At 43.3% G+C, this 26,278-nt stretch overlaps 1 protein-coding gene across 2 annotated transcripts in view; it reads left to right on the forward strand.

Moving 5' to 3' along the window:
- The window catches only part of AGAP2 (ArfGAP with GTPase domain, ankyrin repeat and PH domain 2), a 201,412-nt gene that overhangs the window by 103,596 nt on the left and 71,538 nt on the right, over positions 1 to 26,278 (forward strand). The window contains exon 1 of one of the 2 annotated variants that reach the window (XM_058168146.1): positions 269 to 2,745. The exons of the other annotated variant lie outside the window; for it this stretch is intronic. Within the exon in view, the coding sequence (XP_058024129.1) occupies positions 996 to 2,745 (1,750 nt within the window). The 5' untranslated portion in view covers positions 269 to 995. Of the gene's footprint in view, positions 1 to 268; positions 2,746 to 26,278 lie in introns of those variants that run through there. 2 annotated transcript variants of the gene reach the window in all.

The following is a 26,278-nucleotide window of genomic DNA, read 5'->3' on the forward strand; positions in this document are numbered from 1 at the left end:
ACGGAGCGCGTGCCAAGCAAAAGATGCGCTAAAAAAAGTAGAAACCACCCGAGGGGAGGGGGACAGAGACAACCCCCCCCCCAAATCTCCTTCCAAAACCAACGGGAAGGAGGAGGAGGAGGAGGAAAGGAGGAGGAGGAGGGAATTGCGGCAGCAGAGGCGGGTGGTTTGAGGGGGGTTGGGGGTGGGGGAGAGCTGAAAGAAGGTTGTCCGACTGGCCTCTCCGCTCTCAGCTTGGGCGGATTACAGCCAGCTGGGAGGCCGACGAAGAGGGCTGGGCGTCAGGCAAAGGATGCACCGTAGGATGCGCCGCAAATGACAAGACCGGAGGGGAAAGTGTGAAAGATCCTGGCAACTGGCCAGCGCTATGAGGTCTGCGCTGAGGGGCTATCGAGGTTGCCGCAGCACCACAAAAGGGGACAGGCTTGCAACGAAGCTGTGATTTTTTATTTTTTAATTTATTTTTGCCTTGTCCCCTTCTTCTTCTTCTTCTTCCCTGCGCCGGCTTCTCTGCTCGGGAACAGCCATCCTCCTTTTTTTTTTTTTTTTTTTTGCCTTCTGCCGTTTGCCTCCTTCGGAAGCCACCGCATCCCCACGCCGGGCTCCTTCCCTGCCCGAGATTTCTTCCTGGAAAGAGGCTGAGCACCCCACCCCCTTTGCCCAGCTTCTGTCGCTTGGACTCTTCCGCTGGCAAGGGGGTTGCTTGGAAGATGCTCACCTTCAGGCCTTCGGCAGCTGAGCTGCTGGGAAGTGGATGGTAAGGTTTGGAAGAGATGCTCCGGCTCCTGCAGCATTCCTCTGGAGCTGCCCTTTGTGCATGGACAGAGCAGGGGGGGCGTTAGGGTTCCAGCTGGCGGCTGGCATCCGCTGCCATCCAGAGGGGGTGGCAACCACCCAGCTGGCGGCGGCAGCGGCGGCGGCAGCAAGAGGAGAAACGTCTGGCAGATGCTGGCTAACGGTGTGGGCACTGCCGCCGTCCGTTCCCCCAGGCACTCATGAGCAGAGGAGCAACCCTGCAGCGAAGGACGACCTACCTGATCTCCCTGACCCTTGTGAAGCTCGAGTCCGTTCAGCAGCTCCAGCAAGGCGAACAGCAGCAGCAGCAGCAGCAGCAGCAACCGCCAGAAGATGAGAAGGCAAGGGTTGAGGATGGGGCTTCTCAGCCGGAGGGCAGAGCAGGCAGCCTCCCCTCCAGCCCTATGGCTTTTCCATCAGTTGCCGAACCCGCCGGGTTAAGGAGCCACAAGGAAGCTGAGGAGGCGGCCAAGATCAAGAGGCAAGAGCGCATCTTCCACCGGCAGGATGCGCTCTGGATTAGCACCAGCAGCGCCAGCACTCCTGACTACTTACTGCAGTTGTCGCCAGGCTGCCCTGAGACACCTGGCCCATCCCCATCCCCTGATGGCGCTGGGCGAGCTGGATCTCTCTGGACCCCACCCAGCAGCAGCCAAGGCAGTCCTTGGGATCCAAATCTTGGATTAACAGCAGCTGCTCCCAAGGCCAAAGCCACCATCAGCTTGGATGCACCAGCCATGATGCCGAGATCTGAGGTGCTGGGAACTTCAGTGGCTCCAGTTGTGCCCCCCAAGCCTGACCCACTGGTGCTCCCTGTTGCACCAGCTGTGCCCCCCAAACCCGAGATGGCGTTGACCTCCAAATCTCAGCCAGCTGTCCCCTTTATCGCTCCGCCTCTGGCTCCTAAACCTGAGCCTATGGTGCCCTTCCAGCGTGAGGCAACTATGCCATGCATAGCCCCAGTTCTGCCACCCAAACCCGAACCAGCAATTCCCTCTATAGCCCCCATCATCCCCCCCAAACCTGAACCACCTGTGGGCATTATCTTTTCCTCTGCTCCTCCCAAACCTGTGATGGTCGGCCCTTCGGTCTCTTCCACTCTCCTCTCTAAGCCTGAAGGTACTTTTGTCCCGTCAGCTCCTGCTGTAGCTCCAAAGCCCAAAGCCATTTTGGTTCCAGTCATGCCCAGTGTGCCGCCAAAACCAGAAGTGGCTCTGATCCCCTCCAAGGCTGAGTTGAAGGAAACCTTGGAGATCCCTGGAGATGAGTTGCCAATCCCCCCTCCAACCACTGCCAGCTGCTCCTCCAGCGCTGCTGCACCTGGACGCCGGATGTTGGTCAGTCACGCTAGCTGGGGTGGCCCTGAGCCTGGGACTATGGAAATGACGGTGAGCCGTGTGGGTGTTTCTTCCTTCTCTCACTCGGGAGCCTCCTCTCCTCACCCCGCTGCTGGAAATCGCCGCCTCCGCTTGGCCACAAATAAGCCTTTCAAAACAGTGACCACCACAGGGGCTAAGGTGGGTACAGAGCCAAAGGCCAGCAAGGGGAGCCACAAAGGGGGTACCCCAAATCGCCTGTCGTGGCCAGAGAGTGAAGTCAAGGGCCGCATGAAAGTGGCAATCAAAGGGAGCGGGGAGACTGTCCCCCGAGGAGGGTCCAGGGCGAAACTGTCGCCTCACAAAAACAAAAGCAAGACTCTGGACAACAGTGACCTCAACCATGGCCCAGTCAGCTTAGCCTCATCTGGTTCTTGCTCCTCAGAGGCTGCCGTAGGGCTGAAGAGAGGCCGGGAGGGTGGAAGGGCCTCCACTCGTGACCGAAAAATGCTCAAGTTTATCAGTGGCATCTTCACAAAGAGTCCGGCTTCCACTCCCACTCACCCTGGGCCTGGCTGGAGTCTGAGCCATAAAGAGCTGCTTAGTGCTGAGCTGGCCAAGGGAGAATTACCCAGTAAGTATTGGACCCTGCTTTCTGGATGAGAACGTAGGGATAGGTGGGACCTCCTATCCACTGATCTTGAGTATGGATGCTGTAGGCTAAATAATGAAGAGGGCTTGAAGACCTGAATGTTTAATATTGTGATTGGGAGATGTTAGACCTCCAAATCTTGGTTTGGAATATAGGAGAAGAAAGAGTAGACAGATTTCCTCAGCCTGTGATACCTTCTAAGATGTTAGGATTACCATTCCCAGAATTCCAACTACTGGGAGATTCTGAGTGTCATAATTCAATATAGGCAACAGGTTGGCATGCTATTATTATTTTTTTGCAAAGAGTTACAGTAGTAGAAACAGGGTCTCCTCCCCTTCTATTGTTAATCATGATTCCTTTGTAGAGAACCTCTTGTCTTACCTGATCCTGTATTCGATTTCCCATAGAAGATCCTACTGTTTCTCTGAGAAGGAAATTCTGGGCAGCCTAGCCTTGTTGCCAAGGTGATAGTAGATCATGGCCACCAATAAATGTGTATACTCACATTGGGAAAGTGTTGAGGTTAGAAGGGATCTCTTGCTCCCAGCTGAATGCTACTGCAACTGAATCAGTTGGGGATATGCCTGAGGTTTTCTGATGACTTCCATGTCATCTCCCCTACGAGAAACTGGGGAGAGAATATTGTTAGCACCTTTGATGGGAATATGTAGATGCTGTGAAGGATTCTTTCTTAAGATTGCATGGAATCAATTTGTGTAAAACAAGCACATGGAGCAGGGGTCACCTCAGGCTCCTCCTCAGCCCCAGCTTGGAACAGGTGTGTGGGGTACAAACGATGGAGTGAAAGCCCTGGGTCATTTCAGGAGCAAATCCCAGGGTTCTAGTTTAGGTAAACCAGCTTTTATTTCCTCAAGCCAGAGGTGATAGTTTTCTAAAGGATACGATCTTCTGTTGTTGTTTTTAAATCTTTCCCTTATCAGATAATCTGGACCCGTCTAGGATCCAGCTCTGTTCCTTAGATTCTACCCAGGATGGATTTCATAGCAAGCTATTTCTGAATTCTTTACCATGCCAAACAGATTCAAATTTTGCCAAGGCAGAAGTGGCAAGCACAATATGGAGTCTATTTCTGCAGCAAATTGTTCTCTTGCTTGTTGAGTTGAACCAGATGAGGATGATGATTACTAGTTGCTTCAGGAGAATTGTGTGAGAAAATGAGATGGGGGGTGAGGTGTGTATGTATAACATAAATCTAGAGAGGTGATGATGACGTTGTGATGCCAAAAAGTGTGTTTGACTGTCAATTAAAAAATCAAGTACCATGTTTTACTGTTCTACACCAGGGAGAAATTATTGGCATTTGACTTAATTAACAGGCAAATAAAAGAATTAAATATATAAATATCAGTGATGATTCTCTGTTGTTCAGTAATAGAGATTTCCAGTGGAAACATATTATGAGTCTTCTGTATGATTATGTGGGCATTAAAATCTATATGGAACTTGATTTGAAATTTGACAGCCTCTCAGAGGTGTGCTTTGCTTTCTTGTTAGGCAGGAAACATACAGTTTTCATAGCTCAATGTACATTGTCCCATCTCCCTTATGCAAAAGGCTATTCCTTTGCAAGGCTCTTTACGACATAGCCTCCAACTGCATCCTTTTCCTGCTGCTGCTCCTTCATTCATTCATTCGGAAAGGGAGCATGGCTAAGCAAGAGACAGCATGCTTTCTATACTGAAGGTCCCAGATTCTATTTCCAGCATTTCCGGGTAGATAAAATTGAATACCTGGATATATGAAGAAGACCTCTATGTTCCCAGAGAGTTCCCCCCTCTCCACTTCAGAGAAGATTGTACTAGATGGAAATATTCATGGTGGACAGCAACTTCCTGTATGCATGTTTTCAGTTGATTTAAAGCAGTGGTGGGATTCAAATAATTTAACAACCAGTTCTCTGCCCTAATGACCAGCTGGGTAGGCGTGGCTCGGTGGTCATGTGATCGTGTGGGCGTGGCCAACTCAACGTCACTCACGTTGAAGGGTGCTTCACCTTAGCTGTTACAATGTACTAAGGGTTAACCAGAGAGGCAGGGGAATAAAGATGAGGCTAGAAACACACACCAGAATATTTCCTTCCTGCCTTCCTTACAGGATTAGCTCTGTAAAGTGGAAAAAAACAAAATAAGATTTCTTCCGACAACTGGCTTCTCTGAGCTGCTTAGAAAGTTAACAACCGGTTCTCCCGAATAGGTGCGAACTGGCTGAATCCCACCACTGGTTTAAAGCTGAAACACAGTAGAAAATCTGCTATGAAAGAAATTAATATAGTTAGTCCTTGGGTTACGACCACAACTGAGCCCAAAAATGTACACTGCTAAGCGAAACATTGGTTAAGTGAGTTTTGCCCCATTTTACGACCTTTCTTGCCATAGTTGTTAAGTGAATGATTGCATTTGTTAAATTAGTAACATGGTTGTTAAGTGAATCTAGCTTCCCCATTGACTTTGCTTGTCGGAAGATCACCAAAGGGGATCACGTGACCCTGGGGTATTCCACCCGTCATAAATATGAACCAGTTGCCAAGCTTCTGAATTTGGATCATGTGACCATGGGGATGCTACAATGGCTGTAAGTGTGAAAATCAGTCATCAGTCACTTTTTTTCAGTGCCGTTGTAACTTTGAACGGTCACTAAATGAACTTGTCGTGTCCCACCCCCACTCTGACGAATGAGTCAAGGAAGTCCGTAACAAACTTGGCAACGAAGCCTCTGCAGCTTGCCAAGTTCCTTCGAGGTTTATCAGGGCAGGCAGGAGTCCAAGTTGTGACTTCAGCGATAAGGTCCAATATCAGCAAACTAGATAAGACTTTGTTTGACTCAAGGTTGGAATGCCAAAAGCAGGTCCTTTATATAAGCTGTGGGGTGTGGCTCCATGACTCAGCATTTATCCAGACCTGCTCCACCCTTCCTTCTGCTGGCGTCGCCTCTCAGATCTCCCGAAGCGAGGGTCCACCCAGTCTGAATTGTCTTCAGCTGGATCTGCTGTCAGCATCTGGGAAAGGAGGGGTCAGAGGGAGTAGCCCCGGGTAATTCCACCACCTGGCTGGCTTCCTGCTCTGAAGGCTGAGCCAAAGGAACACATGCTGTATGAGTGAGATTTATTGGGCTTCTCCTTTCACTCCTTGAATCTTCTCTGGGTATGGGGCCAGGGCCGGGGGCTGGAGTCATGACAGGCCATTCATCTTCATTATCAGACTCGGAGTCTGATAAAAGGCCCGGTTGGAGACGGGAGGGGCCCGGCTGAGGAGAGGAGGGAGGACGAGTCACAAGAGAACTGTTGTAAGTCGAGGACTACTGTGTTTGCAGGTAATATAGGAAGATATTTGCATCTGTTAATGTGTCATTTTCCCTTATTAAAGAGCAAGAGTAGGATTTCAATTCCCTTGGACTGCATTTTGGACTTCAGTTTATATTAGCTCTGGCAAGCATGGGCAGTGACAGTGGAATTTAGAAATGGTAATGCAAAACATCTGGAAGAAACAGGTTAGCTTTCGATTTGGAAGTATAATTCTGAAAATCACCACATTAACATCTAACACTTCTATCAACTGATGTCTAGGAGGACTGTGCTAAATTAATCCAAGTTTTTATATGTGGCATATTCTGTTAGGCTGCCTAGTTCCCCCAGAGGTGCTTCCCGATAATCCCCAACCAGAATGGCCAATTAGCTTGGAATTGGGGGCACTGAAGTTTAGTTATCTGGTGGGATAGCCATTTGCGTCCTCGGGAGTTGGTTTTAGTATCCTTCCTAAGTATCCTTCCTAAGTATCCTTCCTTTAGTATCCTTCCTTTAGTATCCTTCCTTTAGTATCCTTCCTTTAGTATCCTTCCTAAGTATCCTTCCTTAGTATCCTTCCTAACTCGGTTTTTAATAACTTGCAGAAAGCCAATAGAGTGCAAGTAGGCCAAATTTCTTTGTGGGGGGAGAGGCAAGGAGAAAAGAGCTCCCTACAAACCTCCACCTCATTTTCCTTCATGAAAGTTGGAGGGTCCTAAGCAATTTCTCCCAAGATGCCTGGTTGCGGTGGGCTGAAATTGGGTGGAGATGATGTCCCTGCAGGTGCTCCGGGACCACCTTCATAGGACTCTAAAGGTCAAAATTGGCACATTGAATTGCACTTAGAAACTAATACTGAAATAGTTCAGGGACTGCAGGAGGGATATAATAGGCTCATGATGGTATGTATCTACCAACAACTGGGCTGCTGCATTCTGATCAATTGAAGCTTCCAAATGGTCTTCAAAGGCTGAGATGGTCTAGCAGGGGTGGGGAATTATGGTCCTTTTATGACCCGTGGACTTCAACTCCTAGAATTCCTGATCCAGCATGTGTCAGACCTGAAAGCCATCTTTTACAGTTGGGCCTTCAGGCCTGCCACATTTTCTACTGTGGGAAAATGGGAGGGGGGATTATATAGAGTATGGGTGATATATGGTCAAAATAACATTCTTTTCTCAGAGAGTCAAGGCCATAGTGCCCTGCAGCTGCAATGAGGTGACTGGGAGGTATCTCCAGTTTTGGATGGTGCCTAATTAGATCAGGTGATGGACATGTGGGTGCTCGGCAGGGACTTGAACTTTCTTTTGGGTGCGGAAAACCTGGAAGCTTTCAGATTCAGGTTTTCCCAGATGTGCCAATATGACATCTTCAGTAAAATGGAACTTTGAGGAAATTCAAGCCCAGAGTCTTCTTTCGTTGGGGATGTTACTTGGAACCCTGACAGCATGACTGGCTCAGGAATTCTGGGAGTTGAAGTCCACAAGTCATAAAGGGAGCTTAGTTCCCCACTTCTGGTCTAGACAAATATTCATTGGGGCATATATTACTGCTACAAAGGTCTCTAACTCTAGATGGGGCATAGCTTGATAAAAATCCCCTGGCCATGGCTCCTATTGCACATTTAGCAGTGGCCAGAAGTTCAAGAACCCTATCAGGTCAGGAACCTATTCCTCCTCACACAGAGACAATATCGGAAGCCTCAAGGAACCTCAATGAACAAACAGCAGCTTCAGTCTGTTTCATCCCAACCATATCTTCTTTTTCAGTTAAATATTTTAGAGGAGGAATTAAAAAAAGAGATAAAAACATATAAAAAGAATTGTTTTTTAAATGTATTAATTATATATTTGGAACTTGTAAGCACCCAGAATCTTTTGGAAAGGGCATCCGTAAAAATGTTATAAATAATAATAAAACAATAATAAAAGAGGATGCAATTAATAAACCACAAATAAGTGAGCAAGGAAAGGGAATTGGAAAGTAATGGAATTCTCCAATATCACTTTAATTATTTATGAACTGTAAAATGTTATGTTACTTTAAAAAGCTAGGAAGCACCTTTAAGCTTTAAGGAAAGACTGCGCATAAGGAACCATAGTGAACAAAGTTTAAATCACTGAGTGAAATTATAAGCTGTAATTAATTATTCAGACTGGAATATCTCATGAACTTAGTTTTTATTTTTTTTATTTTTTTTATTTTTTTGAATTTATATCCTGCCCTTCTCCGAAGACTCAGGGCGGCTTACACTGTGTTAAGCAATAGTCTCATCCATTTGATTATTATATACAAAGTCAACTTTATTGCCCCCAACTATCTGGGTCCTCATTTTACCTACCTTATAAAGGATGGAAGACTGAGTCAACCTTGGGCCTGGTGGGACTTGAACTTGCAAGTAATTGCAAGCAGCTGTGTTAATAACAGACAGACTTAGTCTGCTGAGCCACCAGAGGCTCAGCAGACTATGCATAGAAAAGCTCAAATTTTGGTTGAGGTACAAACCCATCTATTAAGTTATCATCTAGGAACGGTTTCCAATTAGAATTAAATTTTTACCACAGATTTACTTTTAAGATATTTTGGATATCAAAGCATTTTCCTGTAACTTTGTTAACTATTTTTCCAAGGAGGGAATCAAACAGCTTTTCCAGCAAGAAGCATTTAACATTATTTGGCAATTAACATATACAAAGCTAGTTCAGTATCCTTTGAAAGAATATGTGGTTTTATAAAAAATTAATAACAATATGACAGTTCAAAATGGGAATTTGGTTTTTAAAATGTGTTTCATTCTAATGTAAATCACTTTCCAAAACTGAGCTTTACAACTGTCAGCCTCCCAAGTAGACCAGACAGGAAACATGACAAGATAAGCTAATTCTACTTTAATATAAGGCTACATTAGCAGAATCTTTCAAGCTGAAAGTACAAATCTCCCACTGTCTCTTTTTACCACCTGATTAGTTGGGGCAGAGCCTTTCTAAGTTCCATTACTCAGTTGTGGGCACCTCCTCCTTTTATCTAATCATTCTCTAGGCAGCTTCTCTCCCCTCCAAACCAAGATCATTCTCATATTCCATTATAACCATCAGCGGGTTTCCAATATTCTTACACTTGCTTCATGCTCATGATAGTATGTATCTACCAACAACTGGGCTGCTGCATTCTGAAGCTTCCAAATGGTCTTCAAAGGCTGAGATGGTCTAGCAGGGGTGGAGAATTATGATCCTTTTATGACCCGTGGATTTCAACTCCTAGAATTCCAGATCCAGCATGTGTCAAACCTGAAAGTCATCTTTTACAGTTGGGCCTTCAGGCCTGCCACATTTTCTACTGTGGGAAAATAGGAGGGGGATTGTATAGAGTATGGGTGATATGTAGTCAAAATAACATTCTTTTCTCAGAGAGTCAAGGCCACAAGCATCCTGCAGCTGTGGTGAGGTGTGTACACACGCCTTCCGTGCATGTACCTGGCCTTCCGCACATGTGCTTTGCGCTCTCTCATGCCTTCTGCACACGCGCCCGGCCTCAAAAACGTGGCTAAATAGGACGGCATTACGCTGGGGCGGGTGAGTCAGTCCACCCACAATCACTGCTACCAGTTTGCCTGAACCAGTCTGAACCAGCTGAATACCACCTCAGATTACAACATTGCTACCAAATATTTGGAGGGAGGAATCCAATCTGCTCATTTCACTATTTAGATCTTCCCTGCTACTAGACACCTTCAGGCTGGCCTAGCAAAGCAAGATATGCTGGGTGTCATCAGCATATTGATCTTCCTCGGCAATGTCATGTATTGTGAATGTTAAAAAGCAAGGGAGAAGAGAGCAAACCTTATGATGTCCATAAGTGAGTAACCACTTGACTTCCTCCGCACCCCCAATTCTTCACCACTGAGTAGAGCTGCCCATTGAAGAAAGAGTAGAACCAAGTTATGGTAAGTCGAGGTAGTCCTCAACTTACGGCCACAATTAAGTCCAAAGTTTCTTTTGTTAAGTGAGACATCTGCTAAGTGAGTTTTGCCCCATTTTACAACCTTTCTTGCCACAGTTGTTAAGTGAATCACTGCAGCTAGTAAATTAGTAACCCAGTTGTTAAGTGAATCTGGCTTTCCCCTTGACTTTGCTGGCCAGAAGATTGCAAAAGGTGATCACGTGATCTTGGGACACAATAACGGTCGTAAGTACGAACCAGTTGCCAAGGACCTGAATTTTGATCACATGATCACGGGAATGCTTCAAAGGATGTAACTGTGAAAAATGGTCACAAGTCATTTTTTTCAGTGCTGTTGTAATTTTGAACGGTCACTAAAGAAACTTTTGTAAGTGGAGGACTGCCTGAAACAGTAAAACAAAACTGGGGCCATTAACAAATAGTAAACATCGACTCCAGTCCACAAGTCCTAAAAGTGGCCAGAACTAACATGAGTTCAAAAGTTTGCTGACAGTTCTAAAATGGCCAGGGCAGAAGCACTATTTTCATCCATACCACGACAAACAACCATCCACTGATTCCAATGCTGCCTCCATTCCATGCCCAGCAGAGGTACTATTCAGCAGGTTCTGACCAGTTCTGGAGAATTGGTAGCGGAAATTTTGAGTAGTTCGGAGAACCGGTAGTAAAAATTCTGACTGGCCCCACCCCCATCTATTCTCTGCCTCCCAAATCCCAGCTGATCGGGAGGAAATGGGGATTTTGCAGTATCCTTCCCCTGTCTTGCCCACCAAGCCAAATCACGCCCACCAAGCCACGCCCACAGAACCAGTAGTAAAAAAAATTTGAATCCCACCACTGTTCTGAAAAGAATCCAGATAACCTGCTTCCTCTTGGATGCTTTACTGGGTAATTGTAGACCACCTGTAATCTCAATAATCTTCCCTAGAGAGACTAGAGATTGTGCAATCAATTCAAATAAACTCAAACGTCTTAAGAGAGCGAATTACGGTCTCTTTCCAGCACTTTCTCTTCTCTTTGCTGAGGACCACTTTTTTGACCCAACCACTCACACACCCTCTGGACCAGTGGTGGGTTTCAAAAAATTTTACTACCGGTTCTGTGGGTGTGGCTTGGTGGGTGTGGTATGGCTTGGTGGGGATGGCAGGGGAAGGATATTGTAAAATCCCCATTTTCTTCTGATCAGCTGGGACTTGGGAGGCAGAGAACAGATGGGGGCGGGGCCAGTCAGAATTTTTACTACTGGTTCTCCGAACTACTCAAAATTTCGAACTACTCAAAATTTCTGCTACCGGTTCTCCAGAACTGGTCAGAACCTGCTGAAACCCACCTCTGCTCTGGACCCCCAGAAGAGCCAGGAGAGGCAAGGATCAAAACAGACAAGTAACTAGGGACAGAGCAATCTTCATAATTTGCCATCACTGGCAATGACAAGACTCCACTCACTAAAGTGCTTTCTTTCTTACACATTTGACTCATCCTTCCATCCTTCCAAGGTGGGTAAAATGGGGACCCAGATTGTTGGGGGCAATAGGCTGACTCTGTAAACCGCTTAGAGAGGGTTGTAAAAGCACTGTGAAGCGGTATATAAGTCTAAGTGCTATTGCTATACCTTCTGCCTTCAAAAAAACCCCTAAATTATGGGATGAGCAGCTCCTGGACCTGTATATATTTAGATTTGCTTCTGGGTTTGTTCTCGTTGTAGGAGGGATGGAGACAGAGGAGCTGCTATTCCAATTGCTCTCTGAAGTGAGATGTTAATTGAATTGGAAAGTTGGATTAAAGTGTATATTGTAAGGAACAGAATTACTTCTGATGAACTAAGGCAACTGCACTGGCAGCATGAAACATCCCTGCCCATCTACTCCTGCCAACAAAGAAAGTACAGTAATAACGTTTTGTCAAAAAATGCAAAATCTATCACAAATTATAAGTTGAACTTTATTAACAATTCAGAAGTTGCACGCACGCACACACACACAAAACTTTCAGGATCTTCATCTCTCCTCATCAGGTGAGAGGTGGGAGAAAAGCTGAGAGTGATGAAATTTGCATGATAAAGATACTATTCCACCCGGACATCTTGCCGAAAAGAAATGAGATTTTGTGAATGTTCATAATACAGCTTCCTCTCCAAGATGGAAATGCTGATTGAAACTGCTGACCCTTTTCTTAAATCAAACCTTTGTTGTCCAGTTTGGCTCTATAATTTCCAAAGGTTCTTGCCATTAGCCAAGCCTCACAGGAAAATATCCAAAGGACACCTGGCTGCCTCTCCCACTTGGATGGGATCATTTTTCTCTGATTTGGTTTTTTCTGACAACACAGAACCTCTATCAACTAGTTCAGGGGTGTCCAAACTTGGCCACTTTAAGACTTGTGGACTTCAACTCCCAGAATTCCTCAGCCAGCTGGCTGAGGAATTCTGGGAGTTGAAGTCCACAAGTCTTAAAGTGGCCAAGTTTGGACACCTCTGAACTGAGAGAAAATGGAGAAATGGCAGGGTGCTGTCAGAATACAGGTAATCCTTGACTTACAACAGTTCATTTAGTGACTGTTCAAAGTCACAATGGCACTGAAAAAAAGTGACAAGACCGTTTTTCACACGACCAACTGCAGCATCCCCATGGTTACGGGGTTTACATTTGGATGCTTGACAATTGACTCACATTAATGATGGTTGCAGTTTTCGTGGGAGCGGGGTGTCATTTGATCACCTTTTATGACCTTCTGACAAGCAAAGTCAGTGGGGAAGCCAGATTCACTTAACAATCGTGTTACTAACTTAACAACTGCAGCGATTCACTTAACAAATGTGGCCAGAAAAGTCGTAAAATGGGGCAAAACTCATTTAACGAATTTCTCATTTAGCATCATACGCTTTGGACTCCATTGTGGTCATAAGTCAAGGACTACCTGTGCTGAGCAATTTCTTGACAGAATTTGGGATGCTCTTCTATAATGATATTTGTGATACTTAAGTAATATTTAAACACGGTTCAAAAAGTTGTTTCTTTCATTGAAGCCCTAGACTGTAACTTGTAGGCCTATAATGGCAGGTGAGATTGCCTACTTACACATTTTCAGCATCCTTAGTGAATTATACTTCCCAAGGTTCTTTAGAGAAAACAAGATTGGCAGAAGAGATAAGCTGTGATTAAAAATTGCTTGTGAAAGTAAGGGAGTAGAATTACATTGGAAATTCTCATTTTTCTATTGTAATGAATCCAACTCATGGCCCCCACCTTACTGACCTTAAAACATATTGAAAACTTGGCTCATCTCCTGAGTCCTGGCTTAGTATGGTCATATGGTCTGACCATACTTTCAGTCTGTTTTTTATCTCTACTACTGGGAGAGAGAAGTTGGTGGTTGTTCCTTCCAAGTGAAGCTATCTGTTAGGTTTTATTATTGTTTTTACAGGTTTTATATATGTCAAACTGATAAGTGTCTTGTGGAGTTGGGAAGCCTAGATATCTAATAATTAACAATAGATGGAGCACTAAGTCATACTACTTCCCATATTTTTCTTGTAGGTTTTGAAACTGTCCAGAAATTTGTTTTATATATCTTCTAAAAAAACCAACTTCTAATGTTTTGGGTACAGTCTCTGTATTTGACAGCCCATTCTACCAAAATGTATAAACCCAATTTTAGCAAGAGCTGCTCATCCTGTGCAAATCTTGGAGAAAATTACCTTGTCTTTTAATGTTTCCATTAGACAGCTCGTAGTATAATTGATAATCGGTTGAGGGAGAAAAAGAGGCTAACAATAGTCCAAGGAATTGGCATGTAACTCATCCAATACAATGCAGTCTCCCACCCAAGCATTCAGGTCTATTAAGTGTTTGTTAAGGGGCCTCCTTCTCATTTTTTTTGTAACCTGCAGGAGGCACAAGCAGGAAGTCCACTTAGCTTCCAGGGACCTACTTTCAGCTTGGTGAACTAATGATTGTATGGGTCTTTGAGGTGCTTTTCATGATGAAGAGTACCATTTCCCAGGAGCCCTAGTGGAGCAGAGATTAAAGTGCAGTATTGCAGGCAAACTCTGCCCACAGCCTGAAGTTCAACCCTGATGAGCTCAAGGTTGACTCAGCCTTCCATCTCTTCAAGGTTGGTAAAATGAAGACTCAGGTTGTTGGGGGCAATATGCTGAGATTGTGAACTGTCCAGAGCATGCTTTATAGCAGGGGTCTCCAACCTTGGTCCCTTTAAGACTTGTGGACTTCAACTCCCAGAGTCCCTCAGCCAGCAAAGCTGGCTGAGGAACTCTGGGAGTTGAAGTCCACAAGTCTTAAAGGGACCAAGGTTGGAGACCCCTGCTATAAAGCACCATGGAACGGTATATAAGACTTAAGTTCTATTGTTATTTAAGTTGTTTTTTTTTAATATTGTCCCCTTCCCGTGCTTTTCCACATATGAATATTATAAATGAAAAGAAATTTCATTTCTGGGAACTGTATACTTTTGCATTCCTCGTTTTGTATAGACATCACGAGGATTTAAGCGGAAAAGTCAACTGAAGTGCGAAAGAGCCTATTGGGCCATTACTAGCCAAGCTGGGATTAATCACGATGCTAGAGACTATTGCAGCCAGATTCATCCCAGGAGCTGTGCAGCTGCTGGGAATTTCATGGAAATTGTGAGCTTAAGTATCGAGCCTGCCTTTGTGATGAAAAGTCAGTGTCCAAATACTTGCTGTTTTAGGAAAGGAGCCACAATTTTTCAGCTGCTGTTTCTTGTTTTTGCTTTAAATATGTCAGCCTAGGGACAGTTTCTCTTGTCAGAGCAGCCAATTCTTTCTGAAGCTTTCATCCCAAAGAAGCTTCTTAGGATTAATGGAGGCTGTTAGAGCCACAGACGATGATCTGGGTGCATCATTTCTTGTATAAGAATCACTGAGCCATTTACCAAGATTGACCATGGTTATTAAAAATTTGTCTCGTATGTTTGCTGCCTCGTTTCATTTAGAGAAAAAAACTGAGGCATGGACTCAAGACAGAGCCTTTGCCATTATTTCCTGAAGGTCATCTGGAGGTCATCTAGAAAGTGAAGCGTAGAACCAAGCAATTTTGCCTCTACCCATTTCTTTCTTGGAGAGCTGAGGTGACGCGTATCTGTTTCTTTTTAATCCTAGTAGTTCTTTTGTAAAAACAATAATAAGTTCTGAAATAAAGACCCTGAAGACCTCAAAGTTGGGAAAGAGTGAAGGCAAAAGAAGAAGGGGACAGCAGAGGATGAGATGGTTAGATAATGTCATTGACGATGTAATGAATATGAATTTGGGTAAACTCCAGGAGACAGTAGAGGACAGAAGGGCCCGGCCCACTACGTGGTCCATAAGGTTGCACAGAGTTGGACATGACTTAGCGACTGAACAATACAACAACAATAATATAAACTAGAATTTATAGACATCAGACAGAGGATTCTGAAAACTGTAAACCATGAGGTCTGAGCTGAAGTAGAATGTAATTCATCAGGCTCATATGTGAAATGGGTTTGTCTTTACTAGACTATCAGGCTTCCTTTCTATGATTGATGTGCTTGTGACTCTAAAGCAGGGGTGTCAAACTCAATTTCATTGAGGCCACATCAAGGATGTGGTTGACCTTTGGGGGGGGGACATGGCCAACTGGGTTGGCTTGGCCAGATTGATGCTACTCATGGGGCATGGCCGATTGGATGGGCATGGCCAGCTTGACACCACTTCCCAAACTGCCAGCATGTTTCCTCTTTGCATTGGGAAGACCAGGCCAAAGCTACACCAGCCCGATGTTTCCTCTTCGCATTGGGTAGACCGGGCTGAAGCCACGCGGGTAGACAGGGCTGAAACGATGTGGGTAGACTGGGCCAAAGCGACACAGGCCGACCCCTTACATTTTCCAGGCCGGCCACCCAGGCTGAATCCGACCATATTGCGGGCCGCATGCGGCCCGTAGGCCTTGAGTTTGACACCCTTGCTCTAAAGAAAAGAAAACGCAATCGGATTATCTTGTTTTGTACCAGGTTTAGGAAATGGTAGCTTTCATAACAGTTCATTAGATACTTATTGCAATAGTCTACAGTGGTTGTTGTGAGAGTGTGATGTCATTAAAGCACACGGGAGCAACTTCTTATTCTTTGGTGGTGATGTTGCTAAGTGGCCCTATATAGAGAGAAAGTTGAGTGTGAGTTTTATCAAATGAGTAGACTTTTCTGAATGAACATGGAAGACTTTTTAAATATTTCCATCTTCAAACTACTGTTTCCTAGCAATGAAGTCAGAGATGACTTCAAGAAAACAAGCTTGTATGGTGAAGTAATATGCTAGTTTTATTGATCCCTTTTCTCTGGTGTGGAAGAAGGAGGCCAGTATTTGATAGCCAAGAGATAGCCAACTTTCTAAAAAGCTGTTCTCCACTTGTGTTTCTTAATAATTCCAGCTTTTAAACCATTGAGGTTTTTATCTACCATTTGAGGTTTTTATCTACCATGAATGCCTAACATCTATAGCAAGTTTGAAGGTTAATTATTATAAGATTTCTCAAGAAATCCAAGAGTCAGTTCTTTTCAGGAATTTGATTCAAAGGCTAAAGCACTTTGCAGTTGAAATCCCTAATCCTTCTGCCTTCCAATAAGTGGCAGATTTCACATTCCCAGGATTAAATATGCATGGCAAGGGAATAGCTATTAAGCAGTCAACTCTTGTGCAGGTTTTCTTGGATGTATAGTAAGCCTTATTTTCCCTCCCAGTTTTTCAGTTATATGCTCTTCCAGAAATCTATACATAATTTAAATCAAGTTTCCGTGTAATAAAATAATTTTGCTGTTTGGTTAGTTGTACTGTGGGACTCATCAAAACAAAATCTGCTTTATCCATGAAAACAATGGGGAAATTGTTTTAACACAATGTATGTTCTACCAATTGTGAGTTTACCAGCTGCAACTCCTGTACCAAAACACATTATTTCCCATAGTCTATTTTGGAATCTGCCTCCTTAAAAGTTAAGGTAATATGTGAGTTTTTGTCCAGCTTTCCAAAATGAGAGTTTTTAAAAAAAAATACATTTGTCTTATTTTCTGTAAAAGGATGAAAACCTGAAGTAACTGACTGACTCGTAACAATTATTTATCATGTTAGAATATAGCCAGGTATATAGCCGCGACATACAATGATTTCATTCCGGTGAGTGATGTAGAATATGGTAGGTAGCTGAAGGTGAGTCAACAGGAGATAAGAGCAAAGCTCAGCAACTAGGAAATCTTGGAGCAAATCTGGCCCCGTACAGTATTATGTCCTGCTTTGTCTCTTCTTGCATTTGCCAAATTGGAGATACAGAGAAAATGCTTTCTAGAGCCATCAAAAATGCTGGAAGCAGTTCTTGGCAAGTCTAATGGAGGAAGCTTTTGTTGTTGCTGGGGTTTTGCTGTTCTGTTCCTAAATTAGCCTTCTCTGGAACATAATTGTTGACCAGGGAGCTGGACTTTGCATCATTTGTATGCCTGAAAAGCACATTTCAGACTGATTTTTATTTAACTGTACAGCAAAAATGCTACCCTTTATTAATTTTCTTCAATTGTTATACAGCAGACCCCTGATGGCGAACCTATGGCATGCGTACCACAGGTGGCATGTGGAGCCGTATCTGTGGGCACGCAAGAGTAGTCCTAGCTCAGCTCCAGTGCGCATGCACATGCCGGCCAGCTGATTTTTGGGTCTTCCGGGCCCATTGGAAGTCAGGAAATGGGCCGTTTCCAGCCTCCGGAGGGCCTTGGGGGTGAGGGAGGCCGTTTTCGCCCTGGAGCCTGGGGAGGGCAAAAAACGGGCCTAACAGGCCCACCAGTAACCTTTTTGCTGTCATGTGCCAAAAGCGGGGGGAGTGCACGGGGGTCACACGCACATGTGCATGGGAGGTGGGGCATGGAGTGGCATTGAATTATGGGTGTGGGCACTCCTGTGCACGACACCCCCCCCACGCTCCCCCTGCTTTTGGCATGCACCGGCAAAAAGGTTAGCCATCACTGCAGTAGACTATTTTACTATAATCATGTCATTGTTGAGTTGATAATTGACTATTTTTTTCCCCCAGGAATAGTACAATACAAATTAATAATATAATATAATATGAAAATGTGCATCAAAAATCTACTTTCGTTTGTTTTTCATTTACAATGCTTTTAATCCCACTTTTTAATATATATATAAATCAAAGGAGCCAACAACAATCGGTGCAAGGCAAAGTCATATTTAGTCTGGAGAGCAGGCCTTTCTCACTCAGAAATCCTGGAGCTGTTCAATTTGGGGAATGTGAAGGGAGAGGGAATAGTTGTACGCAGATAATAGTTGTATGTGTGTTGCTTTGAACCTGGAAACTGTGAGTGAATTTTTTTTCCTTTATGAAAAGTTTGCAGTAGGCTGTAGTATTATTTTATAATAATAATAATAATAATAGTAAAAGCAACAACATCCATGAATTGAGAATACAGTATATCTCAAGTAGTGAAATGACCCCTGCTTCAGGTGGTATCAGCCCTTCAGGATAAACCAAGTAGGAATAGACTCTGAAAATCTGATTGGGACAGATTTTATAGGTAATCCTTGGTTAAAAATGGCAAATGGGATTGGGATTTTTGTCACTAAGCAATGCAATCATAAAGTATGACATATGACCGCATTGCTTAGCTACAGCAGTTCCAGCACTTCCGTTTGGTGTTGATAGCAACTACCGCAACATTGTTAGGCATGTCATCACCATTTGGGACCTCCTGCTGGTTTCCCCATTGACTGTTCATGGTCAGAAGCCAGCAGTGAAGGCCACAAATGGCGATCATGTGCCTGGGAGACGCTGGGCATTGTAACTGTGACTTGGTTGCCAAACCTCAAGAACATCATCCCATGTCTACGGGGACACTGTGATGGCTGGAATTTTAAGGACTGGTCGTAAATATTAGTCATTCAGCACTGTCGTAACTTCACTGAACAGGTGGTTGGTAAGCGAGGATCACTTGTACTGCTGTAGGTTGTAGCAACAGAATATTGAAAGAGTGACTTGAGCTTTCCTTCTTAGGGAGGAGTTTGTCTTATATTTCTCACATTTTTTCTGTTCCCTGGGCTTAGTGGTTCTTCAGGCAAGTGTTGCCTCTGCCTCTTTCCTCCAAGTTTATCACCTTGACTTGGTTTGGAAGAAGATATTGACTCTTGAGATCTGTTAAGGAATAAGCTATATTTTTGGAGGTCCAAGGAAACTCATGGGAATACATCTGTCTTGTAAATTTGACAGTGAAGATGTTTTTAAACTGGTGATGATTTGTATGAGGTTTAGTTTCTACAGAGCTGACATTTGCAGGTAACTCTAGAATGGTTTCTCCTTTACCAAAAACACCCACCAGGGCTTGAAAGTACAACCTTCTTGTTTGCAGGTAGTTCATATGCCCCCTCTATGCCCCATTTCAACAATTAAATCTCCAGCAAATTATTGCTATTGCTTCCAGTGGAGTTTGTTAATGGCCCAATTCAGATACATTTATCTGACAGTTTTATTGGCATATTACATCAAACACAGCATTGATTCCGTTTCTGAGAGATGAAAGCAGTAAATCATACCGTAGAACTTAAAACAAGCTCAATGTGGCTTTGGTTACAGAAGTTTGGCTCTGGTCTTCACAATGGCAAAAAAAAGTAGGCTAGGGAAGTCATGAAAGTAGCATGTAGTCTGGGGTGAAATCTACTTACCTTCCTTACCAGTTCAGAAGTGCACGTGCCGGGCGCACAGACCTTCTGCACATGTGCAGAAGGTAACAAACACATTACTTCCTGGTTAAAACCAGGAAATAATGACTCCCAGGTGGGCATCGCTACCAGATCGCTGAACCACCGGCCACGATTACTATCGGATCGCGTGATCCGGTCCGAACCAGGAGCATTTCACCCCTGATGTAGTCAGTGATGGGCTGCTGCCAGTTTGGATCGGTTCAGGTGAACTGGTAGTCCCGACAGTAAGCTAGCTCCGCTTACCTGCCCCTGCCCTATCCTGTCCTATGTTTCCTTCTATCTGGCTCAGCTGATTCACATGGCACAGCTGATTTCCGCGCCTCTGCTGTTCTACTTACCGGGGCTGCCTTAGAAGGTAAGCAGCTGAGCTTCAAATTGCTGTATTTTGAACGCTGCGCGCAAGCACGTGCTCACAGAACCAATTGCAGCCCACCACTGCACGTAGTTCAGCCACATTCCCGGCTTTAGACAGTAGCAGATGCAATTTCACCAATTGTAGATAGTGAAATAACCGCTTGAGCCATAAGACAAGAGGGATCTTATTTATGGGGTCCTTGGTGTTCTCTGAGCTTGGTGGTATTCTTACAGACGTTTCATTACCCAAACTAGGTAACATCACTAGTGCTAGGTCACGGGTGAAATGCTCCCAGATTGGACCGGATCGCACAATCCGGTAGCGATCGTGGCCGGTAGTTCGGCAATCCGGTAGCAATGGCAGAGCAAAGCTCCGCCCACCTACCCGGGTGTCATTACTTCCTGGTTTTAACCAGGAAGTAATGTGTTTTTTACCTTCTGCGCATGCACAGAAGGTTTTGCGCACGCACAGAAGGTCTGCGCACACATGTGATGTGCATGCGGGGCGTGTGCACTTCTGAACCAGTAAGGAAGGTAAGTAGATTTCACCCCTGGTGCTGGTGATATCACTAGCCACAGTGATGTTACCTAGTTTGGGTAATGAAATGTGTGCAAGAAAGCTACCAAGCTCAGAGACCCCATTTCAACCCCAGGCTACAGATATTCTCCTTTATTGGTCTTATTTGTGAATTCCAAAGCTTTGCATTCATTGCAGTTCCAGTGGCAGGAACATATTTGCCTTTACGCGTGGTAGACATCTCTGTTGCTTCCTACTAAGCAGCAGCAGCAAAATGAAATACACAGAGATGTAAGTATACCTCTTGCAGAATCCAGGATTCCTTTTAGGCTTAGATGGGTAGATCTGTTAATTGCATATACAGTACAAGCACATAGACTGTACCTATAAGCGGAAGCAGTTAATGAAAGGCCTAGGCGCTGGCAAATGCTTTGTCAGGAGAAGGCTGAATTCTATAAGACGTAACGTTCACATCCTGTAATTGCAATGTGAATATCAAATCATTTCCACATCCCCATTAAAGTCCTGGGGTGTTCTCTGAACAGAATCCATTCGGTATTCAGAGCATCACAGAACAGAGGGAAATGTCTGTGAGGGTCTCTGTGGTTAGCCACACATGCAGGGAGAATGGCTCCATTTATCAGCAGCATGCCAGCTGTACTTTCAAAGGAGATGCATTCTGTATTCTGCTTGTAGATGATTTTATAGCTGTTATGGGATGCCAAATGAGGGAACTGTGGCATTCTGATAGAGCGAAACAGATACAGAAAGGATGCCCTGTCTATGAAGTTGGGTGGTAATCTCTGTGGTCAGTCAGGGATAATTACACCTTGGAAAATGGTGTTCCACCAAAACCTGTTCCTAAAAACAAAACAAAACGTAAATAAGTGCTGGGGGGGAAACAGATGTTAAGAATCTCAAAGAACAATGGGAAGAACAAGAATGGTAAAGAATGGACTTTCTTGTATGCTGTATGCCTAGAAATACATTTTATTTTTTTCGTTATAGTCGATGCATTTAAAGCAGCCCAAATTTCAACTGAGGTGAAGGAGTGTCAATATGCTCAGCCAGCACAATGTATAAGAAAATCACACATATGGACCAATTGTAGTTTCAGAGTTTAAAAACCTTGCCCCCGCCTGTCACCTAATTGACTCTGTGCTAACCATGCTCTCCAGAGAAAGGCTGTTCTGGATTTTTTGGGACGATGATGGTGGAGAGTCGAAATGGTCTGATTTCCGAATAACTTTTCCACAATCATTGTGTGCACGTGCTAAAGGTTGGGTTTTGTGTTCCCAAGTTGGAATTGCCTTTTCTGTGTAGGAGCCAGTTGGGCCCTAGTGTCCTTATATAGAAATGTGGGAAGGCTCCTTGGAATTCGTTAAATCTTCCTATTGGGTATCCTCCCAGAGAAAATTAGTAAAGAAAATATTTATTTGATTATACACGTAATAACAGCGGCCAGGATTGTTTTCGCACAAAATTGGAAAGCAGAGAAAACACCTTTGGAAGGGGAAGTTATTAAAAAAAAATGTTTAGACTGTGCAGAAATGAATAGATTAACTTTGATGATTAAAGAAAGAGAGGATTCAGAATATTTTAAAATATGGGATCTATTTTACCATTGGTTAGAAAAAAAGATATAGATAAGCATCTAATAGTTATGTAAGAAAATGGTATAATTAGAATATTGTACTTGTGGAAAAAATTGTAACAGATTAAATGAAAATGAAGATAGAAGAAACAACAAAAAGATGAAATCAAGGAGAAAACACTGAGATGTCACATGGAAAAATGACTGATGTATTAAATGTTTATTTGTGTATAAAATAAAAAAATATATATTCAAAAAACAACAACGAGGAAATGCTTAAATCCGTGGGGTATGTAAGAGATGGCTCCTGACTGAAAGTTATCTTCTTACCTCCCTCCACTCTTATTTCATCAGGCCCCACCCCAAGTCGATTCCTTTGCCTGCTTGCAATTAGCCTGAGTGGCAGGCAGGCACAGTGCCAGGCAAGCCATCTTGCAATTTGCTGTCTTAGGTCCCAACCGACCTCTTGGTTTACAAGATAGGAAAGAAATACAAGCAGCTTCTTGGCAGAGTTCAAATTGGCTTGGTTGGCATTGTGTGCTGGACACAGTGTAGAAGGCTTATGCTTCCTGAAGGACATCAATCACACATCCGGCAATAGGAAATCAATGGAAAGTAAAACGCCTGCCAAAGTGGCTTAAGGTATCGGAGAAATTTAAGATTGGGGAAAACACTCTGTGAACGGGGGAAAAGTATGAATCGATGGGTGGGTTGGTAGACCACACTGAGATGGCTTGAAAGTGCATTTGCAGCCAGGCATTTTATAATGAAGTCCTTAAATCCGCCACAAGTAACAATGCAGAGAAGATCCTTCAGTTTTCTTTATAGAGCTTAGAAACTGGACAGCTGAGTATTAGCGGAGATGCTATTTCTTGATGGAAGCTTTCTAGGTTATTTAAATAAAGCCACCTGCTGAAAAATAGTGGGGAGGTTCTTTGAAGCTTTGTCCCCCACCAATACAGTATCACTTCCCCGTTCACTGTGACCCCCTCAAAGAACAGACTCTGGTTAGAAGATTATGTAATTGTGAAAAGTTCTCACCACACAGATGGTACCTCAGCTTCTAAACCTTAGCAACTTGGAGACTTCAGCTCCCAGGATTCCTCAGTCATCTTGCTGGCTGGGGAATTCTGGGAGTTGAAGTCCATCCTATTTCAAGCTGCTACGGTTGAGAAATACTGTTCTAGACAGTCCAATGCTCTGACTGCCCCCAAGGTAGTTGGGTGTATAAAGCCTTGACTCTCCTATTGTTTGGAGCAAAGTAAAGGGGTGTGTGTGTGAATCTAATCAGAGAAATACAACAGAAAAATAAAATTACTAGGGCATGCTAAGTGGTGGAGCCCAGAGAGAATTGTTGGTGCGTTCTGGGAAGTTGGTTGAGCTGCCAGATTTTTAGTTTTCATTATATGATTTTTATAGTTTTATTGTTCGGAGCTACAGGTAGTCCTTGACTTACAACCACAATTGAGCCCAACGTTTTTGTTAAGTAAGACATTTGTTAAGTGAATTTTGCCGTATTTGACAACCTTTCTTGTCACAGTTGTTAAGTGAATCACTGCAAGTGATAAGTTAGTAACCCGGTTGTTAAGCAAATCTGGCTTCCCCATTGACTTTGCTTGTCAGAAGGTCTCAAAAGATGATCCCATGACCCTGGGACACAGCAATGGTCATAAGTATGAGCCAGTTGCCAAGCTTCTGAATTTTGATCACAAGATCATGGGGATGCTGGAAAGGTTGTAACTGTGAAAAATGATCCTAAGTCATTTTTTTCAGTGCTGTTGTAACGTTGAACAGTCACTAAACAAACTGTTGTAAACCGAGGACTGTATTTTAAGATGGGCAGCTGTACTAAATACACACATACATACATACAGTGGTGGGATTCAGCCAGTTCGCACCACTTCGGGAGAACCGGTTGTTAACTTTCTGAGCACTTTGGTGAACTGGTTGTTGGAAGAAATCATTAAGACAGAGAACCGGTTGTTAAATTATTTGAATCCCATCACTGCATACATACCTGTACTGAGTTTAGATATAGCATAATGTGTGCCCACTTGCTTTTTCTGCTCAAAGATGTTGAGCAATGTTTAGCAATGTAAGGCATTTCTTCTTTAAACTAGTTACAGCCTGGCCCTAAATTTATATTCTACCAGGGAAAGTCAGCCCAGCTAGAAGCTGAAGATTTTTGTTAGATTAATCTAGTTTTGTACATACTGTATATGATTTGTCAATTGATAGGTGTTCCAATTTGACTCAAATTAGTATTTGAGAAGATTTCTGACAATGTGGAAAGAAGGTGTCAAGGCTGGCCTGGGGCACATCTCTAATTGTGTGTGAATTGGGTGTGTGGAGGGCGGGATGGAGAGTGTCAACTCTATATATTCCAAGGAGATGGCACAATTTAATAACTTTACTTTGGTTTACATTAATATAACAAATGATTTATAATAACAAGTATATTATGGCAAATAAGTAATATCAGTCTATCTGAGGTGTAAGAATTTTCCTGTGCCTCATCTTTGGAGAGATATACCATCTTAAAAAAATATTCCCATAATTCCAAGCAATCCCTGATAGCATCTCATGGTGCAAATTTACCTTTCTTCTGTATATACCTGTTTCCTATTTTAAAACCTATAGGTGCAAATATACAGGAGAAGGAAGTTTTGCATATACAGAAGGCTCAAATAATTTAGGACTGTATGGATCAAAATAAAACCTTAGATTGTTCTACATGCAAATACTGATGAATTACATGGATCTAAGCACTGGCTTAATGTGTCTTGCACAACTCAACTAATTAAATGACCCTGACCATTTTCAGGTTACCTGAAGTATTTCTAGAACCACCTAAAGGCCAGTCTATGTTGAATTCAGGATGTTACTTAAAAACAACTTGAATTGATTTCTGCTCAATTCAGGTGCCTGGAGAAAACTAAGAATTAGTCCAACTGATAATATAATGTACTCTGCAGGGTTACTGCCATTCTCATAAGTAATTTCCTGAAATGTCTATTGTGTATTATTAACATAATATGAAAATTCTTTTTTCCATGAATTTTATGGACACTTTTCTTCCTTTTCATAATTCAGATTCAAAAAAGACAAAATGCAGCGGTTTGAAAAAAAAATTACCCCTTCTAGGTGTAATAATGGTCATTAGATTAGATGGCTTTTAAAAATAAATTTCAATGAATTGATAGAGAATTCTTGGTATACAAGGAGGACAATAAAATGCAGGGGTCCAGAAAAAGGAACGTTTTTTGTTCATGGGCAAACAGGATATAGTCATTTCCTCTGCATGTTACTTTGATTGATTTATTTCTTTAAAATTTCAATTAGAACATGCCTGGGAACAGGAAGCTTAGCTGGATGGTCTGTTTTAGCGACTGCTCATATGTTATAACTGAAGCTGTCCATTAATGGACCCAATTCTTGACAAAGTCAGCTGATAACATGCCATGAATAATTATAAAGATTAGAAAGTTGATTTTCCTATGTAGCAGTATAAGAGGCTTGTGTAGATGCATCTTGCACTGTATATATAGACATAAGACATATAGTTATCTTCTCTTCAAATTCCCTGCTGTCCATCTGAATAGCATTTTCAGAGCACTTTTGGCTAAAAGTTTGAAAGCAACCTGATGATCTAGACTTCATAAATTCAGGAAATCATAATATGGAACTGAGTAAATGAAAATATGAACGACGCCTGGGAAGAAGATAGTAAGAAGCTGAACCTTAGCCATTAGCCTGGTTAAATGGGAGAAGTGGATTCAGAATTCACTTCAGTGCTTAATTTTCCAGTTGCATGGCCGCTGTTCTCCCATCTTCCCTGCTCACTGCCCTTGTTCAAGCAATGCGCAACTGAGAAAAGCCAGATACCATTTCCTGAACTCCTTCTGAGTGGTTTGACTTCCTCAGGCAATTTCCGCTCCTTGAATCTGATTTGATGAGACACACTTTCATTTTGCCAGCAAATATAATCACTTCTTAAGTGTTCTGCTCCCTGATGCTTGCTTGATTGAAGGG

Source organism: Ahaetulla prasina, chromosome 2, assembly GCF_028640845.1.
Source record: "Ahaetulla prasina isolate Xishuangbanna chromosome 2, ASM2864084v1, whole genome shotgun sequence".
Lineage (NCBI taxonomy): Eukaryota > Metazoa > Chordata > Lepidosauria > Squamata > Colubridae > Ahaetulla > Ahaetulla prasina.